The sequence below is a fragment of the Ambystoma mexicanum genome, chromosome 9 (assembly GCF_040938575.1).
Source record: "Ambystoma mexicanum isolate Mex_15411 chromosome 9, UKY_AmexF1_1, whole genome shotgun sequence".
In the NCBI taxonomy this organism is placed as follows: Eukaryota; Metazoa; Chordata; class Amphibia; order Caudata; family Ambystomatidae; genus Ambystoma; species Ambystoma mexicanum.
In genome coordinates, this window is record NC_090931.1 from 277,848,603 (window position 1) to 277,868,441 (window position 19,839).

General features: G+C 42.7%; 1 protein-coding gene across 3 annotated transcripts in view; it reads left to right on the top strand.

Moving 5' to 3' along the window:
- AKAP1 (A-kinase anchoring protein 1) overlaps positions 1-10,725 on the top strand; it is a 970,220-nt gene extending 959,495 nt beyond the window's left edge. For all 3 annotated transcript variants that reach the window (XM_069614626.1, XM_069614627.1, XM_069614628.1), the window contains 2 exons: positions 8,683-8,748; positions 9,305-10,725. In XM_069614626.1, coding sequence (XP_069470727.1) covers positions 8,683-8,748; positions 9,305-9,367 — 129 coding nt within the window. In that variant the 3' untranslated portion in view covers positions 9,368-10,725. The remainder of the gene's footprint in view (positions 1-8,682; positions 8,749-9,304) is intronic.
- Positions 10,726-19,839: the final 9,114 nt, after the last annotated feature.

A 19,839-nucleotide genomic window follows, 5' to 3' on the forward strand; every position in this document is an offset into this window, starting at 1 on the left:
TGCTAGGTTTAAGGCAGCAGACAGGGTAGGTCTGATAAGTGCAGGAAGGAAAAAGGGGGGGCTGTATGGTTAGATACAGACCCCAGTGCAAGGAGTGGCCCAGAGGCAGTGCCAGAGGGTGGCAGGGTGAGTAGGTACCTGGGCCCAGAGGACATAGGGTGGCCAGGTGCACGGTGCCAAGAGAACAGATCAGCAGGGGACGGGGAGCGAAGGCAGTAGAAAAGAGGAAGGTCTTGAGGTGCTTCCGGAGATGGTTCTAGTTTTAGAGTGACAGGGAGGCTGTTCCAGAGGGAGGCCCCAGCTGAAGACTGAGATCCACCCCCAGCCCGTTTCTTTGAAAAACGACTGACCCTGGGGGAGTTGGAGGTAGAGGAGGAGTGAAGAGCTTGAGAGGGGAGGTATTTGCTGAGGGATAGCTGAAGGTATTTTGGACCCAGGCCCCAGAAAGCATTGTGGACCAAGCACAGGGTTTTGAATTTAATCCTTGCATCCGCTGGGAGCCAATGAAGAGATTTCAGAGCTGGAGATACAATCCCAGGGCTTGAGGCCAAGGACAAGTCTTGCAGTCCTGTTCTGGATTAGTTGCGCAGGGTAGAGGCAGGTAGATTTAGAAAGAGGCTGTTACAATAGTCCAACCTAGAGAACCATAGCTTGGGATACCATGAGCTTCTGGGGGAAGGAGAGGAAACGCAGAGTACCTCTGAGGAGGTGCGGTAGAAAGTTTGACTTTTTAGAGACCTCAGAGATGTGGGCGGAGAAGGAAAGGGTGGAGTCACAGATGACCCCGGGGTTCTTAGCATCGCAGGTGGTGTTAGGAGGAGGGCCAAGGGAAGCCGGCCAGAGAGTGAGGGGAAAGGATGGTGAAGGTGTGCTGATGAGGAGGATCTCAGTCTTGCTGGCATTCAGACAAAGATCATTGGCGGCACACCAATCTTGAATGGCAGTTAGGCAATCGGAGAGGGAGAGCAGGTGGCCGAGGGCAGCCTGAAAATGAGTTGTGTTGTCAGCGTAGCACTGGAAATTTTAGCAGAAAATGGCAATGCAGTGGGCAAGAGTTGCCAGGTATTGGTTGAAAAGCCAGGGTGAGAGGTTAGACCCCTGGGGAACATCACTGGTAGAGAGGAAGATAGATAAGAAGGACCCAAGTTGGACCTGGGAGGGTGGATCAGAGAGGAAAGAGGTCAGCCAGGCCAGAGCCTGATCAGCGATACCCAGGTTTTCACTGAGATGGTTGAGCAGGATGGTATGGTTGACTGTGTCGGAGGCAGAAGAGAGATCGAGGATGAGGACAGAGGGAATGTTGGAGCCAAGGTTGGAGAACAGATCATCATGGATGTTCAGGGGAGCAGTTTCCGTGCTTCTGGGAGCTCTGAAGCTAGACTGGTGGTCATGGAGGCAGCCAACAGAATTGGAATGAAGGTTAAGCTGAGAGATGGCCAACTTTGCCAAAGGGAGTAATGGAAATTGGGCGATAGTTAGCTGGGCGAGAAGGATCAGCTGTCGGTTTCTTAAGAGGATACACAAAGGAGTGCTTCAGAGGGGAGGGGAAGGATCCTGAGGCAAAGGAGTGGTTGCAAAAATCAGCAAGGGCCGGAGCGGCCGCATTCGGTCTGGACCTCAATGTGGTTCTTGCACCATTGCAACGCAAGCCTTTCAAGCCAAAGGTCACTGTGGACTGGCTTGTAATGCTAAAGACAGTTTTGCTCCTAGCTCTCAGCTGTGCGCAGGTTCAGCGAGCTGCATATGTGGTCTTCATGCAAGCCCTTTACCACTTTTCACAACAAGGTCATCTTGTGCACTCACTCACCCAAACTTCTTGCCCAAGGTGGTCCCTCAAGCCATCTGCCCGTTTGTGGTCTTCCTGAACCTGCAGTCAGAGGCAAAAAGTGCCCTACATTCCTTGGACCTCCAAAAAGGTCCAGGTTTTACCTCTCAGATGAAATCCTTCAGGATGTCTGAGGCATTGTTTCACTTTTGGGTGCACCTCTCCCGGCTCTCAGGCTTCCATCACCCGTTGGATGGTTTAGGCCATTTTGGAGATATATAAAGCCATGGGCAAACCAGTGCCTTAGAGGATTCATGTCAATGCGGTCAGAGCTAAGGCCCCGGCTGACGCGTTTCAGAGATCTGTTTCTTGTGATGTCATCAGCTAGGCGGCTACTAGACCATTCCGTTGGCTTTCTTTAAGCACCATTCCCTGGATACCAGTTCCCTGCTAATATGTAATTAGTGTAGACAGGTATCCAAGCATCCAATGTGTTCAAAGGGGACCGAGGTGAGGTGCCAGATGGCGGGGCATTCCCACGCCCGAGGCCCCACCCCATGCTATACTAAATTTAAAGGGAAGTTTTTTCACTGCCAAAGGTTCCGGTACCGTATTGGGGGACGCCCACAAGGATGGAGGAAAGAAGACTATTATGGACTATGAGTACTCTAGGCACTACAGTGAGTAACTTTAATTTTGTGAAGCCCCAAAGGAGCTCTGGTTCAAGCTAAACTGCTCACCATCAATTCAAAGTAATACCTTTAAGATATCGTCACCACTTGGGCTCATGGAAGTACTCTGTGGTAGCTTTACACATGTGCAGACATGCATCCACCTCTTCACATCTAGACTGGCTGGTAATAGGGAACGGCGCCAAGCAATCCTTCCAGCATGTTGAAAAGACAATGGCACTATTATACCAATTCTGTTTTTCAGTACATGTAACCAAAGCAAACTTGGTCCTGTCGCAACTGAAAAGGTTCTTGAGCAAATCTTACTACAGAACCAGCTGTAGCTTGCCCATCAAACGAGTCAAAGTATTTCTGGCCCTAGTTCCCCTATATCAGCTGTCAGTAACGATTGTGAATTTCTTTTTGGCACCTGTATTTTTCTGATGCCACATACAAGGCGTCACACAAGACCAAGCATGGCTTGGCGCACAATGGTGGAGTTGAGAAGATCTAGTGGTGACAAGGGTTGTCACAAACCTGTGTAAGGAAGGACCTTTATCAAACCCCCAGTACAGGCGGCCATCGCAATAGATGCTTCCATGATGAGGTGGGGAGGGGTGGGGTTAGGGTGTGCATCCCCTTGCTTGCTTCCCAGGGAATATGGACCACGTAGGACAAGTGGTAAAACATCATCTTGGAACTTATGATAGTTAAAAGGGCATTACATTCTTTTCAAAGTCTAGTCAAGGGCCAGTATGTCCACCATACATATAGACAATACAACAGTAACGTTTTATTTAAACAAACGAGGGGGCACACATTCTTGGGTACTGTCGTAAGCATACCAAATATTTGCCACTTGGGAAAATGCAGAGAAATCCGGTTTGTCCTGTCTCCAGGGTTGATATTGTGGAGTCAACGGCCTTGGTCAATATGTTCACCTAACTCACGAGTGATAACACTGTACAAGTGCACGCAAACCAATTTTCAAAAAAATGGGGGCTTCCAGATATCGACTTAGTGAAAAATGTATAAAAACAAACTGCCTTCATTTGCATTCATGTACTCCAAACCGGTGTCTGTAGGTAGTGCACTCTGCAGGACGTGGTCCTGGCTATTTGCTTATGCTGCTCCTCTCGCATGAAGTAGTGCAAAAAAGGTCTACAAGAAAACTGACCACTACTACTGATCCACCAACATGGGCCAGGCAGATGTGGTCCCCCGACCTTCTACGCCTAGCGTACAACTTCCCCATTAACATTTACGCTGTTCACGCCCCAAGAACGAGCAAGTAACTCATCTACACCATAAAAATGAGCTTGCCTCCTGTTTTGTAATTTAAGTTTGCCAAGAATCATGGGCATCCTTTAGGAATGATGCAAGCCAAACACTGGCAAGTGTTCATTAAATAAGTGGAAAGGTTTTATGGGTTGTTGTGGAAATCATGCTGTCAACTCTACAAATTGTTTGACCTGCTTACTATTCGACCAAAACCAGACTATGTTTACTTGAACAAGATGCCTTAGCATACGCCCCCGCATCTGTCAGCTGCTAGTGCTGTTTTGCGCTGCTGACCGCACTTTCTGTGACTCTGAACACGTCTGTATCTATGTGTGCATAATTTGCTTAGGCTCGCTACCCTGTCGACCTTGCTGTAATATAATTTGACCTTCATGTAAGTATATCTGGTAACTTGTAACTGCATACTGCTTTTACCTTCTGCTGTAACTTGTAACCTTGACTTTGATGTAACTATAAGCTGTAACTGTATATTGTTTTACCTCTGCTGTAACCTGTAACTTCCCCCAAACATGCGCCCGCAAGCCTCTGGGCAAGGTGCGCAATACAAATAAAATGAATACAAATACTGAATATACATGTCTCCGCTCTAGCAGCATGCATCACAGGTTAAGGTTGGAAGGTTCCAGTTGTTGAGGCTTTTATGGAATGATTGAAATGTATAGATCCAGCACCCCACCTACGTTTTAAATAATTTTACACAGCCATAATGCAATCACCATTTGAGCCCAATCACAAATGATCACTAATACACATTTCTTACAAAGTAGTGTTCCTTGTTGGGATCACCTCAATAAGGAGGGGTGAGAAACCTACAAGCTCTCACTGTGTAAGATGTTTAACCATACTCAAGGACAAAGTGGGTTTTAGAACACATCCTAGGTTTTCACCTAAATTTGTAATCTAATTCCATGTCAATCCAGTATTTTGAACTAACTGCATTTGTCCAAGATTATCAGTCCATGGCAGGGAAGGCCTTTACCCGTTCTCGGTGTAACTGACTACACAAAACAAAGCAGATTCACAAGGGGACCTGAGCCAACTACGAATCCACCACAGCAGCCCACTGTTTGCCGATTCTATGTCGTGTTACTGACCGTTTTTTCGGTGGATTTTTTCACCGAAAAAATGCATCAAAAAAACTCAGCAAACCTTTTTAATTTTGGGGGTCCCCAACTCCCCAGTTCCCTGTTATTACCATCCGACCCCCTACCCATCCCTTTTAACCCCTTAACCACACCCTTATATAGTTCGATGAGTTTTTTTCAATGCACATTTTTCGGTAAAAATTCCATTGAAAAAAACGGTCAGCAAAAGGTCATACCCTGTTTGCTTGTCTATTCGTAACATGTGATTTTAAACTGATGAATTCGCTCCTGGAATAAAAACATTAAGTACCTTTAGTCTTTCTGACACATGTATTCGTGTAGAATTGTATGTGCCCTGACAGCCTCCCCAATGTCGGACACACTAAAATACGCACAAAACCATGAAGTATGAGATGATGCAACATTGAGCTACATTGGGTTGCACATACATTCGGAAATTAATACACCTAGAAAACCTTGTGAGGGCTTAAGCACTAAGGTGCATAGGCTTTCACTGAACATATAGTGGAAGGGTAGTGTGACAGGAATGCCTATGGGCTGAACATCTACTTTTATTTTGGAATACTCAAGACCAACCTGTAGATGGCTTAATCTGCATAGCATTTTATTCTAAACAGTTACAAACGCCTGAAAGAACATCACTGGCTAAGCATGTTGTCACTTGATTAAACTCGCTTCAAAATTAAGTTATGTAAACATTTGAAATGAGCACCAAGCCCAGTGTACTTTGGGTGGCGATGCAGGCAGGACTAAACCAATTCAAGCTGTCAACTACTAGCCAGGCATAAAGGTATTCATCCCCTCAATTCGCCACATGCACACAGCACGCTATTTTTCTTTCCAAAACCGTTATCACTCACCAGTGGCTAGTGCGCATTTTGTACGCATGTGTCCCTTTTTATTATAGTTATTTGTAAGCTCTCTGGGCATTTACTTGTTGCCAAAATTCTTCTATTTTATACAAAGCAGCCAGAAACACTCATTTCCATTTGTCCCTTGCCCTTTCTCATAGGTGCTTGTTGAGTATAATAGGCATGTACCAGACTGTTCACCTTGAAGTAATAAGCTGTCATCGGACAATGTTATATGGTTATTGTAGGTTTTGATACTGTGCCTTACACAGTAAGGACAGTTAAACATGAATACAATACTAATATTTAGATTGTGTTCATTGCTATTACTTTGAACGGTTTGTGATTATTTGTAAAGTGACGCATGCATTATGCACGTCTATGGATCCGGTATATGAACTAAACTGGCAAAAATATATACTTGGTCATTATTAGTGATGAACATTATGCAATTTTTTCTTTATTCTTATTTTATTTTTTTTTTTACACAAGATTGTTTTCCTGTGGTTGTGATGCTCGGCAACAGCTGTGGCGACACCAGAACACACACACCGAACACACCTGACCCACATAGACCTAGTGAGAAAATAATAGCAGTAGATCAAAGCGTGATAAACTGGGAACAGCTAGTTTGTTTATATCTGCTTGTTGCTCTGAGTTTGCTCAGTGGTCCTTAGTAAAAATGCACAAATACGTTTTGTGACACCTCCATTCATATCTGTTATTTTGGAAAAATGAGGCAGTTACCTTTTCGCTAGCCTTCCAGTTTTAGATTTTTAGGAAAGCCTGATCAAGGATACGGAAGTGTTCATTTAGAATACATATAGCATACCCGTCCCACTCTGGGTGTCTTGCGCAAAACAAGAGGGTGGGACAAAGCCTGATTTGCATATGGTTTTTCCCCTTTTTGTAATGGCTTGGCAGGCTGGTTTTTCCCCTTTTTGTAATGGCTTGGCAGGCAGAGAACTATGGTCTGGATGGTTGCACAGAGCAATGCCAGAGGTTAAGATGAATTCTAAACCTTCCAGCCATCCTCTCTTGTTTTGCTATAGTCAACCCGAGTGGGACGCGTATGCCCAGACGTGGGTCCATGCCTGCTGGGCCTAGAGACCCAAGCTACTCCTCACTGATGAGGCCCAACAAGGCTGAAACATGTCTGGGGATGCTTGTGGTCTTGTGCAGAAGGTATGTGACCAAGCAGTTTGGTCTGAACTGCCACTTTTGGGGTTGGACCAAGCCTGATTTGCATATGGTTTTTCCCCTTTTGTAATGGTTTGGCAGGCGAAGAACGATGGTCTGGAGGGTTGCCCAGAGCAACGGCAGAGGCTAAGATTAATTCTAAACCTTCCAGCCATCACCCCTTTTTGTTTTGCTAGAGTTTGCAGATATTAACCATCAGTTTTATATCTGGTTTCCAGTAGTGTGATACAGTAAGCAATGTTTTATAGGCTCACATCCGTAGAGCTATTGATCACTAGGTACTTCATCTGCATTACATTTCAACCACTTTGCTAAACATTTTAAAAATAAAACTAGATATTCAATGTGCCTTTTCTAGTGATTTCCCCCCCTATTACTTTACATTCAACTGAGCTGGCAGGGCTCTAGACTTTTCTAGGATGCTTGCACGGTGAAAACCAGGTTCCCATAATTGTGGGCCCACTGTATTTGGCCTACTTGAGAACGCAGTGAAAAAAAGCAATTGAGACCTTGTTTTATGGTGCGATGGTAGGCATTTACGAGTTACTCACACTACGAGTGGTGTGGCACAAGGAGGGGGCAGATTTGATGATACTTGGAAATGTGTACACAGCCCCTGATGCTACTGTTGTCTGGGGAAAGATAATCTGGTGCAATGCCATTCTTTGTAGCCTCAGAAAATGGAATATGCCCTGCTGCCTTGTTACCACTGACTTGTAGATGGCTATGCCATTAAATAACTTTGTATCTGTTTTAAAAAAGAAAAAATACATTTAGTTGAAATTGTTCTCCTTTACATTATGGCACAATGTGGGCAAGGAATGTAAATCGAAGCTGTTTAATTCAATATGTGTGGCTACTTTGGAAGCTTCTATTAGTGTGGACATCCCTCCCTTTAATTCCACAGTGCCCAATACTTTAATGAAACCATGATATTCCTTAGGTAAAAGGAAATGAAGACAAACTTGTTGTGGCGAAATGATGCTGGCATTTTAGCAGTTAGGTACAACATCTTACTCTGATATCCCAAACTCCAAGCAGAATTCAAGATCAGGGTATTCAAATGGTCATACTCCTCTGCAGCCAGGAGTTAGCCTAGTTTGATGCTTGGACAATGAAAACTTATAACAATTGCCCCACTGTCTTTTATATTCCGGGATTGTCTTAAATGTTATCATGCTCAAAGATTAACCACTAAAGTTATGATCCTATTGAATTGAAGGACTTTCTTAGTAAGTTTCAATTGTCATTTCATTAGTTACAAGAAAATGCATTGGCAGGGTAGCCAGAAGATTAGTTTTGCAAACAAGACAGTCTGTGTGTGCACCCAAACACAGGTGAATGTATATTGAAGCAACCAGTAATGAACCAAATAGATACAGTTTGGACTTGTAAGGAAATGTTGAATGATAGTTAACCTAATGTAAACCTTCAATAGACCTGAGCTATGCCACAGTGAGCAGAAAGATGACTCTGGCACTATAGTGTTTGCAATCCCCCTTTTACATCCATTTGCCAAACGTTTTGCATGTGACTATAGCAGAATTAGCTTCATTGAAGTTGGCTCTCAAAACTATTAAGTGGTGCCATCATTTCTGCTCTAAAAGCAAATATTTGCATAGACATTTAGGTCTGGGCCCTTTTCGGGTCACTGTGGCATGCTCTGACCAACTCGTTGATTCCTGTATTTAACTCTGTCCTTTAATATAGTGTTTTATTTCCTGATGGTATGGCAAGTCTCTACAGTATTTGCACAGAAATTCATGCATTTAATGTAAACATTTCAGGTTACAAACTATGATGGTGTGACTGGACTGCCGCTAATACAGTTATGGAGTATGCTTGGAGATGAGGTATGTTCACAAAACGAATTGCTGACGTTTAACATGTTTTAGTAGCCTGTTTTAATCCCTTGCTTTGGTTATGTTTTGGCCTCATGTGGGTTGCAGATGATCCCATCCACCTTACTACTTACATTCCTCAGGAGACTTGTGTTCTCACAGCTGGCTGTATTATGCCACCTCCCCGAGACTGTACAAGGTTTGAAGCAATGTCTGCATTTGAAGCTTACGTGCACGATGGCTATATCCGTCATTATCAAGTCTCCAATCCTTTTCCACCACCTCCCTGACTCAAAAGCATATTAGGATTTGACGTGCTCTTTGTGGGCAATAAGAAAAACTATGATCGCCACTTTTATTAAAAATGTTTTATCTTTTGATCAGCCTCTTAATGTACCCATTAGCGCTTGGTCTTTCATCTTTGCCACCACAAATAATATGTAGGTTTTACTACTTGGTTGTAAGGAATGACTTTCTTATCCTACCCTCCATTCTATTGAACTCCAACTGGCCCCAATTTTCCAGGTGATTGTGATCAAAACACTGATTTTTTTTTTTCTTCTCCTAGGTGGTATCCATAAACCGAGCTCTAGTGGAAAGAGGATTTGCTCAATGGATTGATGGTTACTGATCAACTTCTGTCATAGATCATTTTCTTTTATCTTTTGCAATGTTTTGAAATTAGGCTTGGCACTTAATGGGAAAACGTTTGTCTCTAAATTAAAAATTGAACTTTTCGTTGTACCATACAAATACTGTTTGCATGTCACTTTAAATATATGAAATTATATGTACCTCTTCCCTATCAAAGCCAGGGACTATGCAAATAAAAGCCATACATATAGCTTTAATAATTAGTTTTCCCATAGTTGTAGTTGGAAAACATGTATTCAAGGAGGAGGGATATGACCACTAAAAACCGAAAAGATGTTGCATCAGCCAAGTCTTGGTTGCTTCTAGTAGTGGATGCCACTTTGCATATATAGCATTTTTGAATGTGGTTTCTTGTCGAAGTAGGATGTTCTGAGAAACAATTGAGCACCAACGTGGTTTGACTTTAAAAGTAGGCATTGCTCATTGTTTGTTTAAATTTGTCTACAACTTGCACATCCAGCATTTGTCTGCTCTTAATCTCTCTTGGAAAGACAGATGATCTGAAATTGTGTGCATATGGCTCTTACCAAGATGCACCTTGTCTGGATTTTGGCTTGGTGTACCTGAGTTGGGGTTTAAACTACAAAATTAGGTATGGGCATACAAGAAGTAAACTCCCCTTGACTGCCAAGCCTGATTGTAATTTATAATGATGATTTTTCTATCTGTAAGAGACTGTGTAAATATGCATCAAATCACTGTAATATTTTGTAAACGAAACTCAATAGTACACAAAGGGAACGTGACATTTTCACACCAAATATCATATTTTGATAGGAACGGTTTGCTGTGCTTAGAGTAGCCGCTACTTGTTGGGGGATGTCCCAGCTACTTACAGGTGCGCTGGACGTTGCTATGTACAGAGTAGGTTTGGTTTATTTTGTCTTCACTCCATAACCTTTTTTTTTTTCTTTTGCGGTTTGGTATGATTGTAATCATTGAATTTCTTGATACTTTGCTGTACAGAACTGTAAAAAGTAACGCAAATGGAATTAATATTGCAGTGGTGTTTCTGATTAAATTTAAAAAATATATTTTTGTTTTTTAAATCTGGTATCAAATGCAGATTTTTAAAAAAAAATGTTAATTGAAAATGATTTAACTTATCGACATGTCTGTAATGGCCATGCTTTCTGAGCGGTTTCGATGGCTTGATGTAAATTGATGGCAATAAATCACAACTGGTAAGCAATATATGCCACATAAAAGATCTGCATCCATTCAAAATGTCATTTGCTGAAGCCCTGTTCTTGCAATTTAGTTTGACAGAAAACTAAAGCCATCTCAGTGTATGTTCAGTTTAAATAAAACGGTCGGGAAGCTGGTGCAAAGGAAGACATTTGTTGATCAACTTTATTATTCAGAAATGTTGTTCATATTGAAGCATTTGTTTGTGTCTTGGTATTTATTTTCTGTCATTTCATATTTTGCAAGCCCCTTAAACTAATGGTTTTGTGTCCTCCAGTTATGGAGACACGGGAAGCAATCCTGAACATGTAATGCAAACTAGGTGCAAGACTTGCTCATCTGCCATGTAGAGGGTTCTCCAAGGCAGTCATTCAGTTAATGACTTGGTGGGATGCAAAATGGCTTTGTCTCCTCCTGTTGTGGCATTGCAATACCTTGCAAGGATCTATACATCTGCAGGAAATCTTAGCGATTATATTTTTCCCTTTTCAGTGTTTTTTTTGGGGGGTTGGTGGGATCCAGGAAGCCTTCGTATATTCATTGGTGTCGAGCCATCTTCAGTCACTCGTCCTTTGATTCACTTTGGAACTTCTGCTACGTTGTGGGAAGCTGGAGCTCTACCTTTGTACTAATTTATTCCACCACTGTGCACAGTTGCCCTTTAGGGCAGTGATCAGATTGGATGCTTCTATAAACATTTAAGATGGATCTGATGTGATCAACTGTTGTATGGAAGCTTAGTCACTTATGCAAGGTGTTGGAGTGCTGGACTACACCATAACTTTATTTTTAAAATGCGTGTTTTAATGTACCATACGTCTACTATGCCTTCAGACGATCAATACTTGGACCTTCCGTAGGTTATTAAAGTAGTCCATCAACCCTTCCTTGCAGTTTTTACTTGGGTTCTGGGTAGTGCTCAGCACCTGACATCAATTAATTTAACACCCGATTCCACTACTTTCATTTGAATGACATTGTCGTTATGGCATGCAGGTCAGTATATTTTGTTTGCATAATTTGGCCATTAAGCATTTCTTGATGTCTTTCATTCAGTACAAACAAAGCTGTCTAATAGTCAATGCAAGCCTGGTACTTGGAAAGCAATCCTAACTCCCTAATCCCTTGGGCAACCTCTGTAGCCCATGCAAGCCTAATGCAGATAAGCTGTTTAAGAGCTGGCCTGACGGAGCCCTTCAGAGTGCATCAAACATACTATGGTTAAATATTTAGTCGGTTTTCTGTGTAGAAAAGGTTACTAGCTATTTTACATTAGAATACTTTGTTTGCAGTGACATATTCATCACCAATCTGATATATTCAGCAGTGTTTGGGAGGTTAGCTTCCCCTTTGCCACATCACTATACTTTCATTTTGGAAGCATGCAAGACTTTAATCGATTCTCTTAAAAGAAATCCCTCGCGTATCTAGCCCCTTAACCCCCCCCCCCACACCCCCGCCAAATACCTTCCAAATTTGATGGGTGTTGATTTTTAGCATCAATATTGACCTCTCATTAAAGTGGTTGAGACACTTTGGACTGAAGATTCCATGCAGACGTGCTTGGAAACCTGACCCCAAATTATGCACTATCAGTACGTTTGTTGGTCACCCTCTACAGGTTTGAAGGGAATTAACCTATATGTTTGACATTTTCTGACCGAATCGAACAATTGATTGTATTTCACATGTTTGATTGGACCTTGTGTGCACTTTGCCTGGATACTTTTGAAAATACCGAACATGGAGAGCGGGAGTTGCGGGGATGTACCCCGCTCACCATGTTTGGTAATTTTCGGTTGCAGGGGTGTCTCCCGCTTCCTTAACATTAGAGGAAGAGGACCCAAAAAAAATGTGAGGTTAAAATGTGGGCCAGATCATAGATATTGCGGTCAGATTGCCGTGAACAAACAACCCCAATCAGTTTCAAGTATTTCCTGAATGCAAATGTCTTGTAGTCTTGTGAATGTCTTGAAGCGGGAAACATATCCATGACAAATGAGCAATTTAATTGGAGGTTCTAGTTTGTCTCCAGTGCCTTAGTATTCTTCTTGAATTTGTTATTTCTATTCTTGGAATGCTACAGGGCTGAAATCGAACTTGACTAGTGAAGTTCAATAAATTATTGGCTTAAATGTCAGTGTCATTTTCCTCATTGCCTTTACACCATTATTTCTGTGAATTGATTACATATCAACTATTTTTAAAAAAAATTGGGATTACAAACCAAAAACTCCACATCCCATCGCCGCGTACTTTTCTCTTGAGCTTTGCAAAAGCAGTCCTATGAAGTAGCAATAAATGGACACGCCTTAAAGGTGTTGGGGGTTTCTTTTCAGTAGTCATTCTGCAAATTGTACGTTTGCCTTCTAACACAATGAATGTTTACTGTCACAGCTCATTGTGCATGATCTGGTTCGCTTTACTGGTTATCCTTTGTTTTTATAAACTGGTTGACAGTTTACAGTGGAGTCCTTGCTCTTACCTAGAGGTGTTGAACGTTATCCTAGCATGCCATGACTTGGCATGTACACACTGACACTGAATAAATGTGCCTACTATTGCTGCACTTTTCATGTATTCCACCAAAACCCTTAACTGTAGCCTCAAATGCTTATGTATGAGTGGCAAAACTCATCTTTTTAATAGGAAGCAACTTATTTTGTAAATGACTGGATTTAAAATAACTAAGAATCATACCATTTCATTTCAGAAAATTCCCATTCTTCCCAAGGAACTTTGACACAGCTTTAATGTTGTGTACGCCTGCGTTCTCTTATGGCATGTCATCTCCTTGGAGGGGTTGGGACTGTGGCCACCTGCGCAGCAGCATTCTTGTTCAAAAAGCATGTGGGGCTCATGCACAAATGCAGACACTCCTTTCACACAGGACCTCCCTCGCGCCTACTCCCCCTACTGCCCGGTCCCATCTGGAGAACCACGGCACTCGTAGGTGCCCTCAACTGCTGACTGACACTTATCCTCACTTAAGATCCTGTGCTTCTTATCGATGGAGCCACATCGATTCACAACAGGCTCTTTCCCAAGATGGTTGACCTTCTAAAAGCAAAATCTAAGATGCATCAACCATCAGAGCCTTCAGCAGAAGGGGTAGGGTGCCCAGTCCTCGCAATCAATTTTGAGGGGTGAACACATTCTGTTGGAAAATCTCTACTGAAGAAAAGGATGCAAAGAAACTCATCGAACTTAGAAACAATATATGAACTTCAACCTCTACACAGTATGTGAAAAGGGCACATGCGAGGGAATGAGCGAGGTTAGCAGTCTATCTGCAACATATATTCAAAGCAGTTGACAAGGCCCGAAACACATCTTAATAGTTAACAAAGTATCCAGCAACTTTTTAATCAAGCGCGAACAGTCCAATTTCAGATGAAAAGTATAATTTTACAGAAAAGTCAAAAACTGAATTGTCTGCAATTTTCCTTTACAGGGCTGAGAATTTTCTTTGTATGAAGAAACATGTACAGATGGGAAGTGGAAGCCTTTGAGAGGAGTTTGATTGCAAAAGTGTTATAATTCAATTAATAGATTCTCTGCACTAGCCTGCTCTCCAAATAATTAGATATTCCCATCTGGCAGGTCCTTCCAGGAGAATATGCGATTCACAACTTCGGAGACGTAGAGTCTAACTCAATTGGCAGGGAGCAGCTCTCACTTCAAAAGTACTGAAGCATATGACTGTTACCTGGCAGGGATTGGAATGCCATTCATATTGTCATTCAGCTCATTAAATGTAATGAAGAAAATTGCACTATTTTTAAAATTGTTTTATTTTCTTAACTTTTGATCAGAAGGTGGTAATTACTACTTATTCAGAATGAAAGGCTATAGCAGCTGACAGCAAAAATATTTTTTTGATAATTGTTTCATTATGAAAAATAGATGAATGTAGATATTGTTGCACAGAAACATTGCACGTCAATGATTAATACATCCTAGTGTTTGTGCCGGCGAGGCCATTATTCTGAGCTGAGAAAACAATCTTTGTCTAAAAGTATCGGAGTGTAAAAAAAAGCATACATCTGTTAAACATGTCGTGCCAAAATCCGACTAACCTCATTGGATTCACCTGAGAGAGCAATCTGACGAACTGATTAGTAACATGAACAGATGAGATGAGAAACCTGAGGTTTCGGAAAGTTAGTTGTAGAAGGTAGAAATCGCCAAGATGACATCACATCAAATGGGGAGTGAAACTGGGTTTAGAAGTTAATCCCATTCGACTGCCCCCTTCGTTAATATGACCAATGAGTATGACTGGGATGGCTTTGCATGATATCACTTTTGGAATATTGTCCAAACACACATGTTGACAATGTGATTCATGATCCACTCCTCGAAAAAGAGGGGGCTCTAATCTAGAAGTTCAAATCTGTAGAGTGGGAGGGGAAGCTCACCCAGTCACTGGCTTGGAAGCAGAGAAGGGAGAGCTCACAGAAAAGAGGATAGAATACACTGCTTTCCTTTGGACTCATTTTGGATTACCAGCAGTGCACTTTAAGAAAACTAGGCTGTGTCGGGAAGATGGCCCCCCTCTTGCTCACTGATGCGTAACTATTATGTAATTGAAGTTATTCCCTGGTTGCTGCTGTTGTAAGTCAGACATAGAAGACGGACACACATAAATGATGTTAAGGATGTTAAAGTTCATAGTTTGCTATTCTCACGGTCAGCTTAACTGTGATTCCGACTTCCTTGCTGTCTGGTCTCCACCTTTGGTTCCTTCCATCTTGGGCAGGACTTCTGCTTAACCAGATGCCGACGGCGGCAAACCACTCTGGCAGCAGTTTTTTCCTTCTTTTTGGTTGGGGAAACTTGTAAGTTTACCTCCTCCCTGGACTTGGCAGTGTTCTACATGCTTTCTGCCCACCACATCTCCAATTTGGTCCTGCCTCCAGGTGGTTGCAAGGGAAAGAATCTTTCCCAAGGAGGCTGCTACACTCCAGCAACAGATCTCTCCTCTGGTATGTAGGACCAAGACATTTCAGTTCCTTCCTGGAAAGGAAGAGAAACCGTCATTGGTCGGCTTCAGATAGAGGCATCACCAAAACGGGGACAAACTATGCCAATCCACCTGTCATGACACGTTTCAGCTGTCATAAACCCTATAAACAGTTGGGAGTCAGTGCAATAGGGAGGTATGGAAGCATCTGTTTGGGGATGCCTTATCCACTGTGGGGGAGGGATGCCCCTCTCTGAGCCTGCTTGCCCTGTCCCCTAGGGGAGTGTATTGCATTGCTGGCTCACCTCCCTAGTCCCAAAGGGGGGGTGCACTCACTCTTGGGGAGAAGGGACACATTCCCTGGATACATCACTTACAAAGCAGAGTTCTATTACTGGTGCTTAACCATGCAAGAATAAGAGCAAAGTGTTAACTGCTACCCATTTTCCCACTTAAGTTTCCCATTGAAATTTACACTTATACACAATAATGCAATAGACACCACTGATGGGCTTCTAGCAAACCTACATTTTCATTTTACAAGCAATTTACATGCAGGAATGCTAAGTAGCTTGTCTTCTTTTTAAGTTCAGTTTTCTGGAATGCTGTTTGAGATGCCCACATAGCCAGTCAGATAGCACATTGAGTAGAGCACTCACTTTGATATCTGTGCAGAGCCTGCCGATGCAGGTTCAAATCCCGGCAGGGCCAATCTCAGCATTTCATCCTTCCGAGGTCGATAAATGAGCACACCACACTGTGGGTAATAGCGCTCAGATGCCCGAGTTTTTGTAGTGCTATATGAATGTGAATTGTGTATTGAGAGAGGAAGTGTTTATTTTCACTAAATAAGTAATAATTTAGAAAGGCAGATGTTAATCATTTTGTGTTTTCCAAATGAAGGCTTTATCCTAAACACTCCTACATGTTTCTATCCATGGTGGATGTGCGCTCAGGGTAAAACAAATGTATAGATGGTGATGTGCGTTAACTAAGGTGTATATTCAAGCACATGTAGCATTGAAATTTAGTGCAACCAATGTATTCCTTCTGCAACGTATCAGACATTGAGGTTTCATAGATGTATGTGTATTAATAAAATAAAAATAATTAAATCAATTTAAATATAAATGGACCTTCTGTGCAAACCTGCATGTTTCTAGACTTGAAAGGGGCGGAGGCTTTTGGGAATCAATGTGAAATGAGGTGGGGTGTGGGCTCTAAAAATTACCTGATTTTGGAGGGGTGGGTGGGTGGGGGGGGGAATTCGCCTGACTTGGATGTCCCCATTTTAAAACATCCCGCAAACTGGTGGTTCCACTGAGAGATCATTTCTGGAACTACTAGTGTCATTACAAAAAACAAAACGTACAAATGGGTGGTGGTGCTTTTGTTGTATTTTAATTAATTGCATGGTATTGATACAGCCTCATAAGGAGATACGAAGGTGTGCACAGTAGTATATGATTGCATCGAAAGAGTAAGAAATTAATGCGTAACTGATAAAATATTACAAAAGGTGTCCATTTTTCTGTTTAGTGAGAATTGTGGAGATTGCTACATTTTAAACATATGTCAGACCTAGAAATACCTGTGGGTAAAGCCCATGCTCTTTCAAAATGATATTTGAAAGAAGATTGAACGTCCACAGATTTTGAAATGTAGAAGACCGAAGTGAAAGAAAAAGCTTTTGTGAGTTCAGATATAAAATACTGTAATACTGCGATCCTAGTCAAACTGGCTTTCACACAGATCGAGACCACCCATTACTAAGGCAGCTTTCACGCAGGGCGCCTAGTGGACAAAACGCGCGACGACCTCTTTGTTGATGACGTACCCCGCATCACTCACCTAGTTTGATCTGTGGAAAGCCTTTTTTAGAAGAACCCGGAAAGAAAGACTTTTCAAAAGAAAACTCAAGACATCTTTTGATAAAATTACAGGCTTGCCTGAAATACAAATCAATAAATAAAAATAAAAAAGTAAATACTGTATATGTGTCATGATCTCTGCTTCCAAAAGATCAGGACTTGCCCGACTCCCTTGGAAGCAGACCCATAACCCCGGTTCCGAGTGCCAGCCAGTCCCAATTGGGACCTTTTGGACCCTGTCCTGGCGCCAGTGGCACCAGGCTCATAAAGATGCCCAGTCCCAGCGCTGGAAGCGCCGGGCTCATAATGCTTGGGTGGACTTACCTGCAGCAGACCATGCTGCTTACTTACCTGCCAGTTGAACCCCTGATCCTCTTCTTTTTGGGACTACTTTTCCTGTTGGGTGGGGCAGGAGCCACTCCCTAGGTTCAGAACACTGGAACTCTTCTGGAAAGCAGGAACTCTTTTCTTTCCTAGGCGTGGCTGTGGAAGGAGGCTACTTAAACCACACCCGATGGATGAATCTTGCTTTGTGTTATTCTGCATTCTCTGCAGCAGAACGCTCATCGCGTCTTCTGCTTCTGATCCTGGGCCTAAGGGAACAAAGGCTTACCATCCTGGAATCCAGTCTTCAGCAGCACCTGTAAAGACAAAGAAAGAACAGGTTAGCACTACGGTCTTCAGTGGCAGCGCATCTCTTACCTGGTCCATCGGCTGTCACCAATGCCTCGCGCTGCATTCCGGCATCTGAAAGACAAAGGCTTACCTACACTTCGCATGCTCCGGAGGTCTTCGCACTGCATTCCGGCATCTGAAAGACAAAAGCTTACCAGCTCTTCGCACGCTCCAGAGGCCTTCGGCGCTGCATCCCGCATCTGAAAGACAAAAGAAGGTGCGTTTAAAGACATTGGGCAACTTTATTACTCACGTGCCATTACTCCTTCCCACGCCGAATCCAGTGGGTATTCCAGCACACTTCAGCTTCTCTAAAGCTCCGAACTTGTACCTGCAAGATAAAAGGGACAGTTAGTGCGCATCGTGAAGCAGGCTACAAGCGCTTACTTACGTGCTTCCAGGCGCTTCTATTCCTCACGCGGGTTCGATCCTCAACTCTCATCAGCCCGCCATCCGCCATCGCCGGAACCCTGCAAAACAAGAGATATCATTACAAAAGACTTTTAAGACATTTGAAGTGCCCAGAACTTACCGTTCGTGCAGTTAACGACGGACAGCAGTCCTCTGAGGTCAAGAGGCCTGCACCCTTATCCAGTGAAGAAACTGGTTACGGCACCCTGCCCCGAGGCAGATGGAGAGCTCGGCGTTCACTTACCTAAGGTGAGGGCGTTAACCTTTGGGGTTCTACAGGAGAAGAGAAAGGGAAGAGGAGAGAGGCACCCAATAACCCCAGTTCATTAATCCCATATTTTCTATCTGCAGACATCTTACTCTTCGAGTCAGACATACAGTGCACAGAGGTCCAGCCCAAAGAGCCAACCGTGTGTTACACATCACCTTTGAAGATACGGCATTCATCCAGTCAAGACCGATGCCTCTGCGGGAATCAGGTGAGCGTTACAATATGACTTGACTAGACAATTAACATTTCAAGGAGATATCCCCCTCTCTTTAGACCAGTATGTCCTCTAATTGGTTGAGGACAGGTTAGCAAACAGGGATGTTCATATTACAGTGCCAAGAAGCGGCCCTGAAAAACTGAACTGCTGCTGAGTGCCAAGAAACTGTAATGACAAATTGGAAAACCGTTTGTGGTTGCAAGAAACAGTCAGGTTTCTGCATTGCAACAGCAAAATGTCCTAGACCAAATGCAAGTTGGAATCAAGACCTATTGTGAGTTGCAAAACCAAGTGACCCTTTTTTTGAGTCTCCAGGATAAGTGTATGGTGTCCAAAACAAGCTTCAGTGAAAATATGACTAGTCTGTTTTAATAGTGCCCTGATGGACAATTTTGTGATGCTGAAACCACACATTGTGAAGCAAGAAAATACTAATTTGCGACGTTAAATCCGAAACTAAATTTGATCAAATTAATCGGAATGTAAGTGTCCTAAAACAAGAGCTCAGCTCTCAGAAGAGCGTAATGCCTTATTTTGTGAGAAACAGCAACTGATTGAAACATTTTATCTGCCACACGAAAATTAGTGTTTGAGCAAAGTCTCTTAAGAACTAGCCAAAGTGAAAGATGAAAATGTGAGCCTACAAGATCAATTGTAACAAATGAGGAATGACCTGGAATGGGCAGACCAACAAAAACAGCCCTTTGAAAGGGAAATTCTGCACTGGCAAGAGAAAAATCATAAACTTTACCGTAATTCAAACTTGCCAGTGCGTGAATATGCTTTTTACCTAGATGTTCCTATTGTAGAAAGACGATCTAAATGCCCATAGCAAAATGCTGCAAGCTAA